Source organism: Hippichthys cyanospilos, chromosome 8, assembly GCF_059441005.1.
Source record: "Hippichthys cyanospilos isolate Australia breed blue-spotted pipefish chromosome 8, RoL_Hcya_1.0, whole genome shotgun sequence".
Classification (NCBI taxonomy): domain Eukaryota; kingdom Metazoa; phylum Chordata; class Actinopteri; order Syngnathiformes; family Syngnathidae; genus Hippichthys; species Hippichthys cyanospilos.
The window spans coordinates 13,857,824-13,878,643 of record NC_142376.1 but is presented as its reverse complement, the minus strand read 5'-3'; the positions used below and the strand labels follow the sequence as shown (position 1 = coordinate 13,878,643).

The following is a 20,820-nucleotide window of genomic DNA, read 5'->3' as shown; positions in this document are numbered from 1 at the left end:
TTCTCTCACTTCTGTTCAGACAGACATTGTACGTGGAAATGCGGGAAATAACGACGTGCAAGCAGCGAAATTGTCAATGTACTTCACGTACTACGATATTTATTTGCGTTCGCCACTTCCTGTTTTTGCCCCATGCACTGATTCATCAGCTAACAGTCAATCACTCAAAAAATGTAAGTGTATCTAGAACCTAAGTTTGATCAGAGGTTCAAAGTTTACATTGTAATACAGCCAATATGTTTCACCCAAAGCATTGCGCTGAAGTAATCAAGTCATAAATGTGGACATTACATCTGAAATCAAAGGAAACAATTGAACTTTTACCCTGGAGAGCTTGTTGGGAGAGTCTTTACTTCCTTCTCGTTGTTTCAGAGGGTTCAGAATTTTAGTAGAGGGTATGTGCCACTTGGCTTCTGCAGAATGATATGAATGAAAAATAGACATGATTGTCACATTTCTACACTACTTGCTTTAATGGGTCGAGCACTCACCTGCAGACCTGGTCCTCTCCAGAGTAGGTTCTCTCTCCCTGGGGATGTCTCCATCACCCCCTTGGATGTCTCCGGCATGCTCATGAAGAATAGGAGAGGGACATCTGCAAAGAGAAAAATGAGGGAGGAAATGGTGAGGATTGTATTCAACAAGAAGAAAGCCTTCAATAGATTTTTAACATACAGTATGTAACACAATTAACATGCAATCACTGAGAGCAGAAACACTTGAGCTCAGAACAAAGGACCAAACAAAAGACCTTTCAGATGACTCAGCATTACAAGAACTATCTTGCTCTTGAGAGAAAAAAAAAGGAGACAATTTTTCCAACAGGGTTTATAATTAAAGCTATTAGAGCTAATGGGGTTTCCTTCTTCTGCACTGCAGCCAATATGCTTTGTGATTTTTCCCAACGACCTTAGCTGGAGATCAATACACTAGTCAATGTGTCTTTTTCTGCTCTGCATCGTGTCAGTTCTGGCGGACCACAGTTATCCGGATCCCTGCCATTTTAGTGCACATTTGAGGCTGCTGACAAGGGAAGGCAGCAGCATGGAGTAAAGCCTCTTGTCATGGTCTGTAACCTCTTAGAGAAGCATATTGGCCTCTGGTGCATTCTGCTCATGTGCTAGGATCAAGCTAAAAACTAGAAGGCCTGCATATCGAGCATGACATGACATTTCCCGACACACAATGTTAAAAGAGAGGACATCGAAGTAAAGTCAACACAGTCTCACGCTATTGGTCTCTTTGGATTTGACTGGAAACTATAATTCATTTCTTTTATGTAATTTATTTCCAATCCAGACAAAAAGAAAGTTCTGCAAGCCAGGCTCTTACTCCAATTTAGTCATCTATTCTTTATAATGGTTTTATAATTTCATTTTTATGTTCTTCGAGGAGATGCTGGAACCTGTCTGAAACTACACAACAACAGAAAAAGACAAAGAAAAAAGGGAATTGACTGTATTTCAGACAATGTACGTTAATCTTTTAGGTAGACAATCTCTGTGAATGAAAACTTTTCAGACTGATTAAATGCTCCTCCGTAAAAGTTTCCACAGATATTTGATTTGTTCGGTGAGACAACATGTCTGCCAACAAAAAAAATTACTATTGTGACAACCATGGTTGAGGGAAAAACACCTGAAAATATGTTTGATGCTTGATCTTATCGCAAGGAAATTTTCAACAAGAGCAGTACGGGTGAAGGTTTGGCAACTGTCTGGCAAACGTTTGGCAAATGTTTGCGACCGTGAATGGACCCTGACAAGACCAATAGAGCCGCTACCTTTAGTGACACTTGTCAATGTTCTCCCCTCACTAGGATAGAGACTTAAAGGTTTTGCTTGACCCAAACAGAATTTCTAATGGACTGCTGACTTTAAAAAAAATAGGAAAATTACTTAATCCAGGGATGATCAGAAAACTCCAAACAACCCACAAGTTAAGGAATAGGATATGAAAAGCACTTCCACTAATGTGGTCACCTACCCATCATATCCAGGCTGTTGAGACCAAGAGCTGCTACCACAAGGTCCTGGGTCGCTGGACGAAGACTGGTTACTGGGGGAGCTGCGGTAATGCTGGTCTCCCTTGTTACAGGAAGTAACCTGGGGATTCTCCAAATCTTGCATCATTCTGCAGGATAATTACATACAAGCCATATGAAAAATTCAACATACAGAGGAATAATAATTATTCTTTAACATTGGCAAATGAGGTAATATTCATTTATTCTGGACACGGGTTGAGTGGAGTCTCCTAGGTGACTGACTTTGAGTGAGTGACTGGTCACCAGTCACTTGCTGGTATATATGGAAAATTTCAAAATCTTTTATAAACCTGAGAAGTATATTTTTGAAGTATGGAAGAAGTCACAGGTCACATTAAAAAAACACACACGCAAGGTTAATACATAGGAAACTCCACATAGGGAGGCCATTATTCAAACAATGAACTTCTTGTCTATGACACAAATATTACAATTAGTATTATTGTTACTATTTTGTCTGCTACATTCCAATTAAGCACTTGTATCACAAACATTCTAAGAGAATGTACTATAAATTCAATTTTATCTGCATTGATATTTGTTTCAATGATGCAATATTTCCTCCTATCTCCCATTTGCTCCAACTCATACTGGGCTACATCATTTTTGGTCCAGAGTGGAACTCTTTCTTTGTTTCTGCAGTAATTGGCTGAGATGGGCTGCGCCTCGCCAGTGTCCTCATCACCTCCTTTAGAGAGTGGCTCAGGGAGCATGGAGTGGGAGTCATACACAGAGTGAAAGAAAGAATGGAAAATGGAGTGCTCCCACTGACAGAGACTGAGATTAGGCAGAGGGGGCGACCGTTATCCCAGTACAGTCAGAACAGGCAAAGCCATGGGGGGGTCATTTTGACACTGGAAAGGTTATCATGACTGTGGGGCTTTCATTAGGATGAACAAATCACTGCTTTACATGGCTGGATGGAGATGTCCTAAAGAGGCTGTCATAAACTAAACTGGGAGCTCCAATCTAAAAGACATGAATGAGACACACTAAAATGTTCCATTCATATTCATGCGATAGCCCAACAAAAAAGTACCGCTTGATGAGTTTCATTTTTCCATCCATCCATTTTCTGCACAATTACAAAATAACCTCCACCAGAATATCAAGATTTTGGAAGAGAAATGTGAATCTGATGTAAACAATGCTTTACGCAGTATTAATAATGGAAAAAAAGAAATCGTACCGGGATCCATCTGGTAACTTCCTATCAAAGGATGTGCTTCGTGGTATAGCAGCCTGATGTTGCTGCAGGATCTGCTGACACTGGAGGCGGTCAGGACCCTGAGTGGGCGACCCTCTGGACAAAGGAGCTCCAGCTGTCGTGGGCACCCGATGCCAGGTGGTGTTCCTTCTGAAGGGGGTCTTGTACTCGCAAGGTGTGCCCTCACTGTCGACTTTGTACTCCACCATGGGAATACGGTATAGCTCGGAGCAGCCCCTGGGAAAAAGTTCAAGACAGTTAAAAGTAAGCCTAGTGTCTATAATAACTGTCTGTTTTCTGATATCTGTTTTTTAGGTTACAGCTTCTCTGCCAAAACAGGATTGGAGCGAGTAGTGAAATGGAACATAAACATTATGCTAAACGATACTAAAAGGCTCAGTGAAGCAAAGCCTTGAATTTAAGACTTGATTACTAATATGACTTGATTTTGTAATAATATCGAACATCAAAGGGTTATTAATATGTAAATTGGTGCATATTTAATGTGATGAAAATCCACAGTAAATTTGGAGATAATTTGCTTTTTACAATCAATATTCCCATATAACTAAATTCTAAAAGTGATAATGAATTGTTCAATTGTAGGAGCATTTGTTTAAAAATATAATTCAATTTATTTAATTAATGCAATACCATTACTCATTAGTACAATTAAATAGCTACAATCACTGCAATGTTTATTGCACCATGTGCGCATAACAAGAATGTTGGCGATTGTTGTTGCAACATATCACTACTGCTCAAATCCTATCAAACAAAAAAAGTCTAAGTGGTTCACATACTCTTTTACTATGAAAACCAGGAAATCTTTACCACATATATCACACATGTACCAATTAGTCTATGACTGCAAATAATGAATAATGTCATTCTAAACCGTTATGGCTGAGCCTGCGTGGGTTCTCTCCGGGCGCTCCGAGTTCCTCCCACACACAAAAAACATGCATGACAGGTGAATTGGACATACTAAATTGTCCTTAGGTGTGGTTGGGTGCTCGGTTGGTTGTTTGTCTCTGTGTGCCCTGCAATTGGCTGGCACCCAGTTCAGGGTGTCCCCCTCCTACTGCCTGAAAGCCAGCTGAGATAGGCGCCAGAAAGCCTACGACCCTTGTGTGGATAAGCGTACCGTGTAATAGATAGATAGATGGATAGATAGATACTTTATTCATCCCCGTAGGGAAATTCACATTACCAGCAGTATCCTCAAGTCGAGATATAAAATATGAGAAATAAAGTACACAAGATACACATAAGTCCAGTACAGAAGTATACTTAAGGTGCTTGTTAACAGTGTAAACAGAATAGTGTGAATCGTTGGAGTCTAGTGCAAGTATAATTAAGGTGCTTGTATAAAGTGAATAGTGCAGTGCAGAGTATGAGGTTTAGAGTTTAGTGTGAGCTTTTACTGCCCCGGGTGGAGTTGAAGAGCCTCATGGCATGGGGGAGGAATGATCTCCTCAGCCTGTCCGTGGAGCAGGACAGTGACAGCAATCTGTCACTGAAGCAGCTCCTCTGTCTGTGGATGATGCTGTGTAGTGGATGCGTTGGATTGTCCATGATTGATAGCAGCTTGTTTAGCGCTCGTCGCTCAGCCACAGTTGTCAGACTGTCCAGCTCTGTGCCCACAACCGAGCCCGCCTTCCTCACCAGTTTATCCAGACGCGAGGCGTCCTTCTTCTTGGTGCTGCCTCCCCAGCACACTACTGCGTAGAGGAGGGCGCTCGCCACAACAGTCTGGTAGAACATCTGCAGGAGCTTTTTGCAGATGTTGAAGGACGCCAGCCTTCTGAGGAAGTACAGTCGGCTCTGTCCTTTCCTGCACAGAGCTTCTGTGTTGGTAGTCCAATCCAGTTTATTGTCCAGCTGCACACCCAGGTATTTGTAGGTCTGGACAAACTCTACACATTCTCCTTTGATGGTTACTGGTTCCGGATGGGGTTTAGGCCTCCTGAAGTCCACCACCATCTCCCTGGTCTTGGTGGTGTTCAGGTGCAGATGGTTAGCGTCGCTCCATGAGACAAAGTCCTGGATCAGTTTCCTGTACTCCCCCTCCTGCCCACTCCTGATACATCCCACGATAGCAGTGTCGTCTGCAAACTTCTGCACGTGGCAGGACTCAGAGTTGTACTGGAAGTCTGACGTATACAGGGTGAACAGGACAGGAGACAGCACGGTCCCCTGTGGCGCTCCTGTGCTGCTGACAACAGTGTCGGACGTACAGCCCCCCAGTCTCACGTACTGGGGTCTGCCTGTCAGGTAGTCCGTAATCCATGCCACAAGGTGTGAGCCTACTCCCATCTCTGTCAGTTTACCACTGAGCAGCAGAGGCTGTATGGTGTTGAAGGCGCTGGAGAAGTCCAAAAAAGTAATCCTCACTGCACCACTGCCACTGTCCAGGTGAGAGAGGGATCGGTGTAGCATATAGATTATAGCGTCCTCCACTCCTACCTTCTCCTGGTAGGCAAACTGCAGGGGGTCAGTGGCATGGCGGACCTGTGGCCTCAGGTGGTGTAGCAGCAACCGCTCCATGGTCTTCATCACGTGTGATGTCAGGGCGACCGGCCTGAAGTCGTTGAGCTCCTCCGGTCGTGGTTTCTTTGGGACTGGGATAATGCAGGATGTCTTCCACAGCTGGGGGACCCTCCCCCGTTGCAGGCTCAGGTTGAAGATGCGCTGTAGAGGGTCTCCCAGCTCCAACGCACAAGCCTTCAGCAGTCGCGGGGATACTCCATCTGGACCTGCTGCCTTGTTGGGTCGCAGCCTCCTCAGCTCTCCACACACCTGGGCTGCAGTGATCTTGGGTGGGGGGGGGATGTCCTCCTCTGTGCTGGTGTCTAGGGGGGGGAGGGTGAGCTAGGAGGGAAGCTGCAGTACTCCGGGGTGGGAACGAGTGGGGGTGGTCAAACCTGTTGAAAAAGTTATTCAGCTGGTTGACTCTCCCCCTATCTCCTTCCATGGCAGCACCCCGCTTTGTGCTGCAGCCGGTGATAGTCTTCATTCCATCCCACACCTCCTTTATGCTGTTGTTCTGCAGCTTCCGCTCCAATTTCCTCCTGTACTGCTCCTTCGCCTCCCGGAGCTGGACTCTGAGCTCCCTCTGCACCCGCTTTAGCTCCTGCTGATCACCGTCTTTAAAGGCCCTCTTCTTCAGGTTCAGAAGGCCTTTGATGTCGCTCGTGATCCAGGGCTTATTGTTAGCATAGCAGCGAACAGTTCTTACAGGAACAACAGTGTCCATGCAGAAGTTGATGTAGTCTGTAGTGCAGTTTGCCACCTCCTCAATGTCTCCCCCATGTGACCCCTGCAGTACATAATGCAGTATTTCAACGCCCGAGGAGTGTCTGTGGCAAGTGCGTGTGTGTGTGCATGTGTGTGTGAGAATAACTACCTTGTGTTGAATGTCTGGACATTCAAAAAATGGAAAAATATGTCTGGGATTTAATGTGTTAATGGCGGAGCATGAGCCATGCGTATATTTGGGAGAAAGGTATTACAGGGTGACGGAGTCAGGGTTAAACGTTCTGAATGTTGTGCAAGCTCTCCACAAGTATCTCAAGCATGACACTCATGATTGCACTCGTCCAGCCCTTCAAAGTCTATTTTCCAGAATCAACTGAGGGTTGAAATCTATGTATACATTACTGTGGTCACAAGCACAAACAGAGAGGCTGGAGGAGGGTGCAATGACTGATTGTGAAGGGGACAAGTAATCCATGTAAGTGAGACACTTTCATCAAACTGGGCCATGGCTGGCTGGCCTTTCACAACTGGCATCTGAGTGAGGCTGTGGCTGCTACATGACCCAAGCCTAAAACCCATATGGCCAATGTCAACATCACGTCACAGTGAAGTACTGCCAGTGGTATGCATAACATCCTCCAGATCTTATGCTTTGAATAATTGATAGACTTCATGTGTGGCATGTAGCATGCATCATAGGGTTCACATATGGAATTGTAAATAATGAGTGGCACGGCAGTATTTTACATTCTGACGAATGTAAAATATCAGGAGGTGACTGGTAGTTTGATGATTCAGATTGCTCGCCCAGACTTCATGCTGCAATGACCCAGTGACCTTTTATTGTGCACCCTGCCACTTGTCTTTACTATGTTTATATCTGGAGTTTTGGATAAGTGTTGGATATAATGAATAGAAAAAAAAAAACATTGCTACTCCAGACTTAATGGCGTTTTACTGCTTTTTTTTTTTTTTTTTTGATGATGGTGGGTGGGGATGTGGATAGAATGAGGTAAGGTATTAAATCCTCAACAACGTTACACTTCTCGCTCCAGGACTTCTAACCCACTCATTACCTTGATGAACTGTGTGTACATGGTAATACCAGGTTGCCACACACAATTACTCCCTCAAAGGCTAAATGTGGTTAGCAGCTTGTCAACAGGAAAGGTCTCCGTTTTTGTTTCAGGCGGCGCTTTCTACACACGAATGATCAAGAAGTGACAAGGTATGATCTAGTGTTACAGCTCAGTGCCTGCCAGGCTGACTGTTGAAAATAACCATCAGACTGAACCGAGGTTTCTTGCTTTGAAATGTATAGGGGAAACTCTGTCTTTCTCTGTATAAATCATGGCATAACAGCAGGAAACCAGCACTAAACCTGAGCTTTAGCATGGTGTTAGAAAAACAGACTGGTAGACGCATTCATTCAACTGAATGGAGAGAAACTGGTGTGAAATGACATGCCTGCTTCCGTTTTATCTCCATCTTGAGTTAATAACTATAGTCGTACATTTTACCACATTGATCTACATAACTAATAGAGAAAAATGAAGTACGACTTGCCCTCATATTGTCGTCTTTTTCGAGTCACCAATGTGACACAGTTTCAGCCAATTTAACTGATGTCGCCAAAACAACTTTAGTATAGTGCTCACTTGCCCGGTTGGGGGTCAATCAGCTATTGGCGCTTAACAAAATAGAATAAATGAGTGTGACAACAGGACCTTGGACCTCAGTCAGAGAGCTGTCACTTCAATGACATGGCCATGGATTGAAAGACATGCTAATCCATTCCCACAGTCTATGTCACAGCAAAGAGCCAGAAAGGTTACGACCTCCACCAGGCCTTTGTAGAGCATCATTGTCCTGAGGTTCATTAAGAAGATGTGCTCCAAAGTGAATACGTTTGCAAAAAAACAAGACTGAGATTCTTTGCCAAGTGTCCTGAAAGAAAAAAGGGCTCCTGTACAGAAAGTGAAGGGATCAAGTGGACCAATTTGTGATGCAGGTTGTGTTTTTGTTTGGCAGCGTTATTTTTCAGTGTCATTATGCGAAGTGATAAATCCGGCTTAACTTGAGTCCAGATGAAAATCCACAATGACTAGTCTGATGGCACTTCAAAGTAAAGGTCACAAGTGGCCATCTAAACGTCACAAGTAATGCTTGTTATCAGCAGGGATCTGGAGAAGGTTGAGCCCCTTTAATTTGAGATAAACATTAAATCCAGGGATCAGGAATTTATAGCATAATAGAATAAAATGAATTGCGATCTTCAAAAACAGAGTATTTGTTTATTTTGCCAAGTTTTATCTAATCAGGGCGGCAAGGAAGCAGAAAGGTTAGCGTCTCAACGTTCAGAGGCGAGGGTTCTATTCCAGCTCGGCCCTTAGGTCCTGTGGTGATTCAGGGCAAGACAAATAAAACTTGACTGTGCGGAGTTTGCATGTTTTCCCCACACTCGTGTGGCTCTTCTCGGGCACTCTGGTCTCCTCCCAAACTTTTAAAACATGCATGGTAGGTGTATTGGACACATCAAATTCTCCATAGATTTGATTATGAGTGTGAATGGTTATTTTGTCTCTGTATGCTCTGCGATTGGCTGGCAACCAGTCCAGGGTGTCCCCCGCCTACTGCCCGAAGACGGCTGGGATAGGCACCAGCCAGTGACCCTAGTTAGGATAGCAGCTATAGAAAATGGATGGATATATCTGATCATCATGCTTTTGAGTTCACATTATAAAAAACTATCTATTAAAAACCATTGTCTATCATATAAAAAACATTGTCTAAAATGTCATTACTTTCAAGGCATTCGCATAGTGTTATTCTTATCTAGCTTCAAAATTCTTTGGCACGATGATGGAAAACCCTCTGTTGCTTCTGCACTGGACTAAAACCGCATCCTGCCCCCAGTGTACAGTCTTAGATACAATTCATGTCAGAGCCATATCTACTTTGGCTTCAGGCAAAATTATAATGGCTTCAGGACATAAGCAGCTCCAAAAATATGACATAACAAGATCAACCTGGATATGAGATGAATCCCAAATGAAAAAGCTGTGAAAACATTGTCCATCCAAATGATATTTTGTGCAGGAAAGAATGTAGCAGGGCATGAGACTCGAGTCCATTGTTAAACTTGCCCCGATCATTCATACCACAAGGGTCCTTCAAGCCTCAACTGAATTCCTTTCTTTTGAGATCACTGTGGAGAAAGTAAATCACTCATTGTTGACTATAACACTTAGGCAATTTAAAAACACAGCAGCATTAAAAACAAAAAAAAGAAGAAGAAGCTGCAAGTCCTCACGATTCTCAACCTGACTTCTTGTCTCTTGGTTGTTTGAGCCTTGGGAGAAAATCCAAAAGACCTTGGGACGGATGCTTTTGGTTCTCATGAGACAGCAATAATTTGTATGTTAGTTATTTGAGGAAAATAACCCAATAAAGCTCCAAAGCACAGACCAGTATGTTCTTCTCTGTTAATACCCACTAATCTGCAAACTGCATGTTTGAAAATGGCACAGACGGCTCAAATAAAGTTCAATATGTATTGTATCGTGTCGCAGGGTAGGCACATACAGCATCATTTTCCCTTGTTGCCCTGCCTGCGCCATCCATCCTAGTCAGAAAATCATGTCTGAAATCATGTTGACCACAGTCATACAAGCTGGACATCTTAGACTGGCACAATGATCAAGTCAAGAGCTTTTGTAGCCTACGTTATAACCACAGTTTTCAGAGGCTGGATGGGATTTTTTGGATGATTCTTTTGTACACTTTCTGGTTCCCTGAACCGCAATTACGACTGTATCATCGTTTATGATCACTGATGTTGGTAAGAGGATTAGACAGCAGTTCAGACAGAGAGGCTGCTCTGTTGGATTCATAGAGGGAGAATATTAGGCTACCATCTGGAGGAACAAATATGCTACCCCTCTGTTGCCAGAAGAGAAAATTAAAGTCGAAATCGGTTATCAAGCTAACACAAATATAAATGTATTGTTTTCCCTCAAGCCTCCTTATATTTTATTATAATATTGGTGTATTCATGATTCCAGCGGTTCAAAAATATGACCCATACCTGAACACTATTTCTTTTTTCTATTCCGCAACAAGCCACAAAAAATCCTATTTGCTTTGTTGCGCTTAAGTGAAAGCGAAGATTACTGAAGAATAAGAGTATGTGGTATCCTGAATCATTTACAAAACAAAGGTGATGATCTGGATGCCAAATTGGGGAGTGAAGCCTTTTACGAAGTCAGGGTCACTACTGAACTCTATTTGGTCTTGATCTGAAATAGCTAGAGAAAATCTGGCATAGTGGTGATCTCATGGCACTGCCTCACATAGAAAAGGAATTTTCACACAGTCCATTTTTTCTCATCACGATTGAAATATGTTCCTCTCTTTTTATTTCAGGGGAAATGGGTGTCTCAGCATGGGTGAATGTTCCCCAAAAGCCAGCCCCTCCCACTCTAATTGCTGAAGAGGAGAAATGGGAAGGACAGAAATAAAAGCAATCTGCAAAAATGAACCACCGCGGGAAGACTTGAGTTATTAATCTTAATTTTCTTTCCATTATTCTTAGCATAAAATACTGATTGTGACTCTAGTAAAGGGACAGTATGTCAACATAGAGACTCAATGGAAAAACACCTGTCAACATCACGCAAACAACAAGTAAATATAAGAGAGAACGTCAAATACACAAACGTGAGAATGTTGTAACTGCACAGCAGTTAAAAAACAGCAATTAGTTACAGAATGCAAGATAAAGTTACCTTCGAGGGGTCCCATCCTCATACGGTTGGATGATAACCACCTTGACAGCCACGGAGGTTCGCAGTAGATCGATCATCTGCTCGTGGGTGAGTGTAGCGACAGCTACCTTGCAGATCTCCACCAGCCGGCTACCCTGTCTCAATCCTGCTTTCCAAGCAAAGCCAAAGGGCTCCACATCAGCCACGATTCCCTCAAAGTTCACGTGGAAACCCAGCTGGCCCAGGCCGTTGCGTCGTAAAGTCATCTCCATTGTTTCGCAGCCTCTGGTTGTGATCTTAAACAGGAATACAAATCAGTCTGATAATTATGTGAAATATGAGCACAGGGATAAGAAACGTTTTCTGAATGTGAATATGAGAGCAATTATCTGATTGCAGTGACTCCATTTACAGAAAGTGGTGTATAATGTTACATTGATTTGGATTCATGTCACAATTGTATGCTATCAAATTAATCACACAAATAAATTCCAGTTGTTAACACAAGTGATTAAAACAATGCGCAGTCAACCCATTCCTGTTTGGCATCATTAGAGAAGTAAATGCACAAAAAAGAGGCCATGGATAAAACAGAGCAATCTATTTTTAGCTTGACAACATAATTTGACCAAGATATTTGTGGGTTTCACTCCAGTGCGAGCGCACTGAGTTCTGGATTCTTTCCCAAAAGTGTTTTCCGTAGAAGCGCTGGAGAAGAAATCACACTGCACTCAATGAGCTTTAATCACTCGCCAGATTAGTCCCGGTTTAGTTGTGGTTGACTGCCTCTATATACCTCAGAGTGGCAGCTGGCTTCAGGGACACATTAACTCAGACTTTGGCCTGTCAACACTTCACCAGATTCTCACACTAGCAGAAATCCTACCCTGCTGGGTGAGTAGAGGCCAAACAATCATAGTGGACCACTACAGATTAGCAGTGTCCTCTAAGTGAGACACTGAATTAGTTTGTGTCATGACTTCACCAGTTTGTTAATCAGTTTGTTTCCCCATTGGAAAATAATCATGACAGAGTAGTAGTGCTCAAATCTATTTGAGTGAAGGCTTCATGAAACAAAAACATGAAAGAAGACCGAGAAGAAAACAATTTGCAAACAAAGATGTCATTCTGAAAAACACATTAAGGGTTGAAAATATGACATTTTGAAATGCTCTGAGGGACACAAGAAAACTGTGGAGGAAGGATTTGAAGGTTTGTCAGGGGACACAAATCTTAAAGTATGTGTTATAACAATTTAATGTATTCATTTTTAATGAAAAACAGTCTAAATCTTTCATATTGTCACTTTAAGGCCCCTTGTCAGAAATTCATTTGACCTAGGGATAGTTTTTAAAACTATCCCTAGACTTTTATTAGGAAAACTTTTATTAGGAACTTCTTTCTTTAGTCATTTAAAAAATTAACGTCCCCATGCAATGGACACAATGGTAAGCAAGCCTTTGCATTTAATAATTTAGTTGTGTGGTAAGATATCAACTGATCTGAATATTTTGCAAGACCTCAACAAATTTAATCAGCTCATTGAGCAGCTAGTAGATTATCTCAGCAAAGTACCAGTACGGTTTGCTTATGTTTTTGTCATTAGGGTTAGGGTTAGGGTTAGCTAACCCTAACCCGTCACAAAAGATGTGTACCAGCAGTCATGGCAAAGACATATACTGTATGATGATGATGATGGCCAAAGAACAATAAATTATTTATACCACATCTTTGTTGATGTTGTTTCCGAACTACTGAAAAGGAAACGCAATTTAAAAAAAGCAAACCAAAATACAAGTTAAATGTGTTATGTGAACTAAATAATTTCTGAACCAGTAATCCTCAGGTTTATCACTTTGTCAGTCACAGTCAAATGTCTTCAAGTTCAAATGGAGGACATGTTTTTTTTTTGTCTGCCTTTCACTGTTAAGATCAGTTAACGTCACTTTTAGACTTCAGATTAGCTAAGAATATTGCAATGATGTGCGAAAATATTAGAACAATCGTTAACGGTACTTCATAGGAGGATAACTAAACATATTTCATTGTGAAATGTTGTTTAATATTGTCTGTATTGTCACACATTGTATGTGTGTGTGTGTGTATGTATATATATATATATATATATATATATATATATATATATATATATATATATATATATATATATATATATATATATATATTATTTTTTTATTTTTTTTTGCTCGCACTGGAAAGTCAAAAGGAAAAGGGGACCACACATAGAATGATGACTTGTTCAATAAAATCCAAACATGGGGCCCTCGAACTCACTGACACCCTGGAGAGCAGGATGTTATCACAAAGCTTTGAGTGGGTGTTCTCACACAGGCAACACTGTGTTATGGTGGCCAATCTACTTGCTTCACAATACATCACTGGCTCTGTCGTCTGGAAACGTTTCCAATGAAAACCGATTTGGATCAAGTCCCAGGACAAAAAGACAGACCCCTTTTGGATGAAACTGGGCAAGAGGGGTCACCTTACTGAAGCACATTTTATATATTTAAAGCAAGCACAGATAGCAACACACATGCTAGTACTTAATCATCTTTGTTAAAAGAAAAAAAATCTGTCATAAATCCCATGGGCAATAGCACTGCAAATGTGAGAGAGATTAGCATGGCCAATGAGGAGGAGATGTCCTTTGGCTAATCACAAATGCTAATATGGCCTTCTCTATTCTTTCATGTAAGGAGTGTGCTAACTAAGGTGACTATGTGGAATTTTGGAATCTTTTGGGGCCTTTACATTATGCAAACTCTTTGTCCTTGAGCTGCATATTTTTCCATTTTACTTTTCCATTCTCATTTATAAGCTCTGGGGAACTATGCTAACATTCTAATATTAGGGTACAGATTATTATTATTATTGTTATTTTGTATCTAGAGTCAATTGAAAAGAAAGGAAATATATTTGTCATTGTTTTATTCATGTATGCATTTTTACATGTTTTTGTTGTTTTTGCAGTCAAACTCAGTCCACAATATTTTCATATAAAATTAACTTTGTTTCTTGCAAACATTCACTCATTTTAAATTTGATACCATACTGCCCAGTCCTACAGTATTTCAAACCCAATAACGGTGACTCTATTTCCTCCCCTGAAACTGGGTTGTGTCCTATTTAAGCTGCAGCCATCAGAACATCATTACTTAGATAAAAAGCCCGAAATCTCATCACACTTAATATCAATTCCAATAAATAAAAAAATTCCCCCGACAAATGGTTTTCCAGAAGCAAGAGCAACACATTTAAACATATGACCCAAATTATTGACACCTACCCTGAATGTGAGTGTTGACTTGGAGCCAAAAATAACTGTGAGGGTTAAAACCCTCTTTGGTAAGTGAGTTCATTTTGGGGCAAAACACATTTAAAAAAAAAACAGAGGTGGAGAGTTAATATTCCAGTGTTTGTACCAATACAAATAGTAAAAGTGTGTTCAACTCACAGTAGAAACATATGGGACCTAGAAATAAAGGGCTGTGGGAAATTATGGCTGAGTTATTTTTGCTGAAGGAATGAAAAAATTGTGCTTAGTTTGAAGTTGCCATTCTCCTACGGTAGTTAATGTGTGATTTGCCCTATCAGTGTTGTGAGAGGTAACAATAACAAGGGACATAGTTCATCAAACTGAACTATGGCGTTCATATCACACTTAATTCAGGTGTGATAGCTAGAGCACAGAAGACCAAACACGTTCTAATAGCAGTGGCTACGTAGATGTGTGGTTAACACATCTGAACTCACAGTTCTGAGGTTAGGGGTTCATATCTCAGCTCTGTCCTTCCTGTGTGGAAGTTTTCTGTTCATTCTGTGCTAGCTCCAGATACTCTGGCTTCCTCCCACATTCATTCATTCCAAAATCATGTATAACTAAGTTAATTAAAGATGAACTGTCCATTGTTTTGTATGTAAATGATTGCCAACATGCCGTGTGATTGGATGGCCACTGGTCCAGGGTGTATTGGGCCACTTGTCCAAAACCAGCTGGGACAAGCTCCAGCTCTCTCATGATTCTAATGAGGACTAGTGCTCCGAAAAAATGACTGCATAGAGCAGCAGTGACATCAGTTAGTTCATGCCAACAAAGGCTGTATTTCCGCTACGTCAGCTAGTCAATGCTACTAAGCCGAATGACTATTGCCAAATTGGAAACAGACACCAAAACAACAGTTGCGTGATAATCTCTGATCCATTTTAGTACATCTAAAATAAAAATTGAATGTACGGTATTTACAATCATATCATAAATATAGTTAGCTGATCTTGCAGTAACATTACAGCAGACATTTTAATGTTCCACAGCTTTTTTTTTTTTTTTTTTTTTTACTAAATTTCTTCTTTAAAAACTAGAAATTTATTCTATTACTGAAATGCGCTTTATTGTGGAATCAGCCAGTCCTCCCTCAAACAACTCCAGTTGGTCCGAAATGCTGCTGCTCACCTCCTAACTGGTGCTCTTCAATGGGACCACATTACTCCAACTCTGGCATCCCTGTATTATGCTTGATTTTATTTTCTATTTTTAATTTATATTGGGCTCACAATAAGTTAGGAATATTGATATGGGAATAGATGTAGCCACACTGTACACAGTAAGACCATTTCGTGGTGAGCCATATACCGTATCAATGGCAACCAAGGAGTACCTCACAATATCTCTAACCTTTTGTAAACAGTGTATGTTTATTTTCTGAAAATAAATAAAATTTATTTTCTATATATATATATATATATATATATATATATATATATATATATATATATATATATATATATATATATATATATATATATATATATATATATATATACATTAATCAATTAATAATAAATTATAATTCATATTAAATTAATAGGTGTCACATATCATGTGTAGTGGTTAGTTTTCATTGCTGATGAAGGTTTAAATGCTCCGGAAAATAGCCTGTGTTGTACTGTACACAATTAAGGTGATGTAATTAGTCATGTGTACATGTGCTTCTGTATATTATTTCTCCGTGGTGTCATGAGGGGTAGTTATTCGAGTCGAACTAAGTAGCACACCACCGCCAAGTGTGATATGTGCGGACCGCCCGCCACTGCTATTTGTTATTGCAGGACCAATTTCACCACATTAACAGCACTTTGTCCACAGCCAAATCAGTTTAAAATTTCAAGTTAAGGTTGTAGCAGGCACCCCACAATTGTTTGTGATACTGTGTGACATTTTTCAACAAAAAAAACAGATTTCAATAGCAAAGTCATCTCAAATGAAATAGTTAACCATGTTTTGGCAGATATTGACAATATCATAACTGAAATAGAATTGAGTGTTATCATTTTTGGTCATCTCAAATATTACACAAAAATGTAATGTCATCCAAATCAATCTATAACTCCACAGCAAACGCGGTGGATAGCCATTACGTTTCACACGGAAACAACATATCAATGCTTGTGTGCAGTGTGGCAGGAATAATACCAGGATTTTAAAATGAAAAAAAGTTGGGACTTTGAAGCACTCACCTCTAATCTTTGCACCATCTCCCGGATGTCCTCTCCGCAGTTGTCATGGGCAGACAACATTACACACTCCCCGCGCTCATAGAAGATCTTTATACTCATAATCCCTGAGGTCCATCCAATGACATCGCGACAAGAGCAGTTAAAAACGACATTTTTTGATTCCTCCTCAATGAGCACTATGAACTCGTTGGATATGCCGAGCAAGCAGTCCACATCCACCGAATGGCCAAAGTCCCGAGCCCGAACGCTCCAAGTGATGGCTCCTACACTGAATAGATGCGCATCCTTCCTGGGTTTCACTTTCTCCTTCTTCTTTGCTCCGAGGTTAATGAAGCTGAATTTGACAGCGGAGTCAATCGTAGCAGTGCTAACAAAGTTTTCCGCCAGATCCTTTAGGTACTCCTGCCGTGTACGAGTGGCCATGGCTCGGAACTTCTCGGATTTATGTGCTGCGTTTTCTCCATTTATGACTTTGGCGAGCAGGAAGTCCCTAAAAACTGCAGACTTTGGGAAGGTCACAGACTTTGGAATAGGAGGGCCGAATGGAGGCACATCTTTTGACCTGGACACGGCAACACTGCAAAATCAGATAAATTAATACTTTAACTGGATTGCTTGTATAAAATTCAGTCATTAGGAATGTTGAAATTATTCCAAAAGGGGACAAAGAACAGCTCATTTTAATTTAGTTCTGTTAGCAAATGCTCCGGTTTTATGTCAACTCCAAAAACACTTGGGAAAAGATTTGTAAATCATCATTTCCAGGCATCATGATAATAACCGTATCATTACTGAGCAGATCAAAACACTCACTTCGTATTCTTCAACTGTCATGTAGCTATTATAAAGCCATGGGGGAAAATAAAGAGCACTCAGTAGAACATTAATATTCTTGCAAATTAATATCCGTTAATCAAGGAGGCATGGAGACATTTATACAAAGCAAATCAAAGGATAAACACACCTACTCTACTTTGTCTTGAGGAAATTTAATTGCCTCTTTGCAAAGTACAATGGGTGCAGTATTTGTTCATTTGACACACTGCCACACACACACTGTGCGTTTAAAAGATAGCTTTCAAGGAGGCCTGCAGGCAAGCTTGTTTTATTTACCTGTAGCAGACATTATCAGTGCATGGATTGTGGACTTTGACGATGACAAACACATGCTGGAAATGAGAACGGATGCTCTTTGGAGTAAAAGGAAGGGCCCCGGGCTCCTGGAACACTATGGTGACGATGTCATTGCCAATGTGCCTTTTGCGCAGTAACTAAAAGACAAGATAGTCATATCAGTGTCAAACAAAGTGAAAAAAAATGGCACTTACTAATATGGTAGGCTGTTGTTTTTATTTAATGAACCTTATATGACATCAGGTTTGTGAACTTGGAATGTGAGGTCTAGTCACAAAAGTAAAGGTTTGGCTCTGTAAATCTAAGACTTTAGAGTAGAGAACACTGATCCCCAAACCTAATTTAGACAGCCTTTTCTGTTCAGCTGTGTACCGACTGTGTTTTCAGGATTAAGTGAAATGAGCTCAAGGGGAAAAAAGGGGTTAGTGAGGTGAATGTGAGAGGATGATGGTCAAATCTATTTTGTGCTACTAAAACACTATCAAGGAGGTTGAAAATACAGTATGTGACCCAACTTTTTGTCCTTTAAATAAGAGAGGAAACTCATAAGTTTCTGAGGGCCTTCTTGTGTTTATTACGGTCAAAATAAAAAGGTGTGTAAAAACTCGACTGGTGGACCTTTATGACTGCAGATTTACTGTATGGCACAGGTGGTTGTCAAGCAACGGCTACAATCATTTAATTTCACTTGTTAGTGTAGATAGGCAGGTCTTGCCCCTGGGGATGCATTGATTAAAATCCTACTATGAGGTCCCGTTGCCATGGTAATGCTCAGAGTTTCCACTGATGGGTTATTACTGTGGCAAAATGAGCTAGTGGGGGAAGTGGCAGGAGTCAGGAGCTATTCAAATATGAAACTCAACACTAATAAATTGATGATTCTCCACTGACCTGTTGCCTGTTGTTGGGTGTGTAGGGGAGCATGGTAGATACATGAAACATCAGCTCGTAGTCCTTGTAGGTGGTGTAGAGGGAATGTGTGCCAGTGGAATCAGCTGGGGGTGAAAAAGCCAACTCAGCCTTAGATTTTAAGAAACGTTGAATTATGCTCAGAATATTGTATAATAGCTCACTCCATTTTGCTTCAGCTTCATCATGACACCAATTATGAACAATACGATTTTGTGTGCCCTGCGATTAGCTGGCATTCAGTTCAGGGAGTACCCCACCTGCTGTCTAAAGGCAGTTGGGATCGGCACCAGCAAGCCCGTGATCCGTGTGAGGACAAGCGGTTAAGAAAATGGATGGATGGATGGATGGATGGAAATTATACAGCCAAGATGATTCTTATTGACCAGGTACCATATTTTTTGGACAATAATCCGTGACTTTTTCCTCATGATTTGAGCCCTGCAGTTTATAGTCCAGTGCGGCTTAGCTGTTGTTTTTTATTTATATTATATTTTATATTTATTTTTATTTATATTTATTAATTTTGTATTTTACTAATATTTGTTTATTCTATATTTATATTGGATTATATTTCGATTATTTAGGGTTAGGGTTAGTTGTTTTATTTTTTTTTGGTAGCCACCAGCAAGCAAATATGTGTATCTGTTCAAGGTTTCAATTTATGGAGCAACCGTGAAATAGAACTGAAAAGATGTGAATCAATGGCTGTGCTCAAAAAGAGTTTAAAAAATATATTATTAAAAAGAATGTCTAAATTGAATAGGAATGTATAAAATTTGGGGTAAATTTGTGATGTGTAAATTTCAGATACAGTACACAGTATATATTTTATTTATGTATTTATGATTGTACTGTAACTAAGAATTATGTGCAATGTGTTTTTATGTCCACTAAACTAATCCACCCAACAAAGGGAGATTAAAAAAAAAAGATGGTATTGAAGTATTGATTTTGAACTGCTATTTAACTAACAGTATTCTGTTAGTGTTGAAGATATCCATCCATCCATCCATTTTCTATAAATATGTTGGGACTAAACATGCAGGCATGTTCAGTCTAGTTAAAGAGAGGATATTGCTGTTGGTAGACAATTACCCAAAAATTAAATAACAAAAAAAAAATCTAAACTTCAATGTACCATCTTTTTGCGGAAATATCTTTATATATTTTATTATTTGCGTCTTATAGTCCAGTGCGGCTTATCCATGACAAAAATTAATTTTTACTTATATTTTGCTGCTGCGGTTTATATGCCGGTGCGGCTTATAGTCCGGAAAATAAGGTAGTTGATCGCTGTATCAAGTGTTTTGTATTCCAAGTGTAATAGTATGTACTGTTAGTTTACACTAACTACACATAAAAGTACTGCTGGTTTACACTATCCTAATGTAAAAGTATGTGATGTTAGTTTGCACTAGCCAGCATATGTAATTTATCTTACTTTTGTTATCGAGCTGCGCTCTGTACTTAGTGAAGCCTTTGAGTCGTACTCTCTGGCCCAAAAGATCCAAGAACTCCTCCAGTGCCGGTCCAGCACTCTCGTTGTTGTACATCTCTTCTTCTGTGCTTTGGCCCGCCTTACAATAAAGTACACCCACCTTATGCTGGAAACTTAGCTGGAAAGAGAGACATACACACAAGCCCACACTCAGAGAGTAAAAACAATTTCCTGTTGCAGCTGTGTAGCATACAAAACACTTGTGGACACTGCATGATGCACTCAAAGAGCCAAGAGTTCCCACTCGTCAAGTCACAGCTAATGGGATGGCTTTCATAACCTCTAATAGGAAAGAGCTGAACTCCTCCTTTGTAAAGTAAAGCTATGACATCACATGGGCCGCATAAATGCACAGCCTAAATTATAACCCAGTACTACATAGGTAAAACTGGTAAAACTGTTAAAAAGAGAATTTGTGGCTTTAACTATGGGACGCATGCTATACCGTATCATGGCTTTC

The 20,820-nt window shown here is 40.5% G+C and overlaps 1 protein-coding gene across 5 annotated transcripts in view; it reads right to left on the bottom strand.

The window, feature by feature from the left end:
• The window catches only part of sipa1l2a (signal-induced proliferation-associated 1like 2, genome duplicate a), a 93,684-nt gene that overhangs the window by 21,299 nt on the left and 51,565 nt on the right, over positions 1 to 20,820 (bottom strand). For all 5 annotated transcript variants that reach the window (XM_088421111.1, XM_088421113.1, XM_088421112.1 and 2 more), the window contains exons 5-13: positions 20,304 to 20,478; positions 18,842 to 18,945; positions 17,930 to 18,087; positions 16,817 to 17,393; positions 11,303 to 11,577; positions 3,237 to 3,491; positions 1,987 to 2,133; positions 492 to 595; positions 325 to 413 (exon numbers count right to left, since the gene is read on the bottom strand). In XM_088421111.1, the coding sequence (XP_088277237.1) occupies positions 325 to 413; positions 492 to 595; positions 1,987 to 2,133; positions 3,237 to 3,491; positions 11,303 to 11,577; positions 16,817 to 17,393; positions 17,930 to 18,087; positions 18,842 to 18,945; positions 20,304 to 20,478 (1,884 nt within the window). The remainder of the gene's footprint in view (positions 1 to 324; positions 414 to 491; positions 596 to 1,986; positions 2,134 to 3,236; positions 3,492 to 11,302; positions 11,578 to 16,816; positions 17,394 to 17,929; positions 18,088 to 18,841; positions 18,946 to 20,303; positions 20,479 to 20,820) is intronic.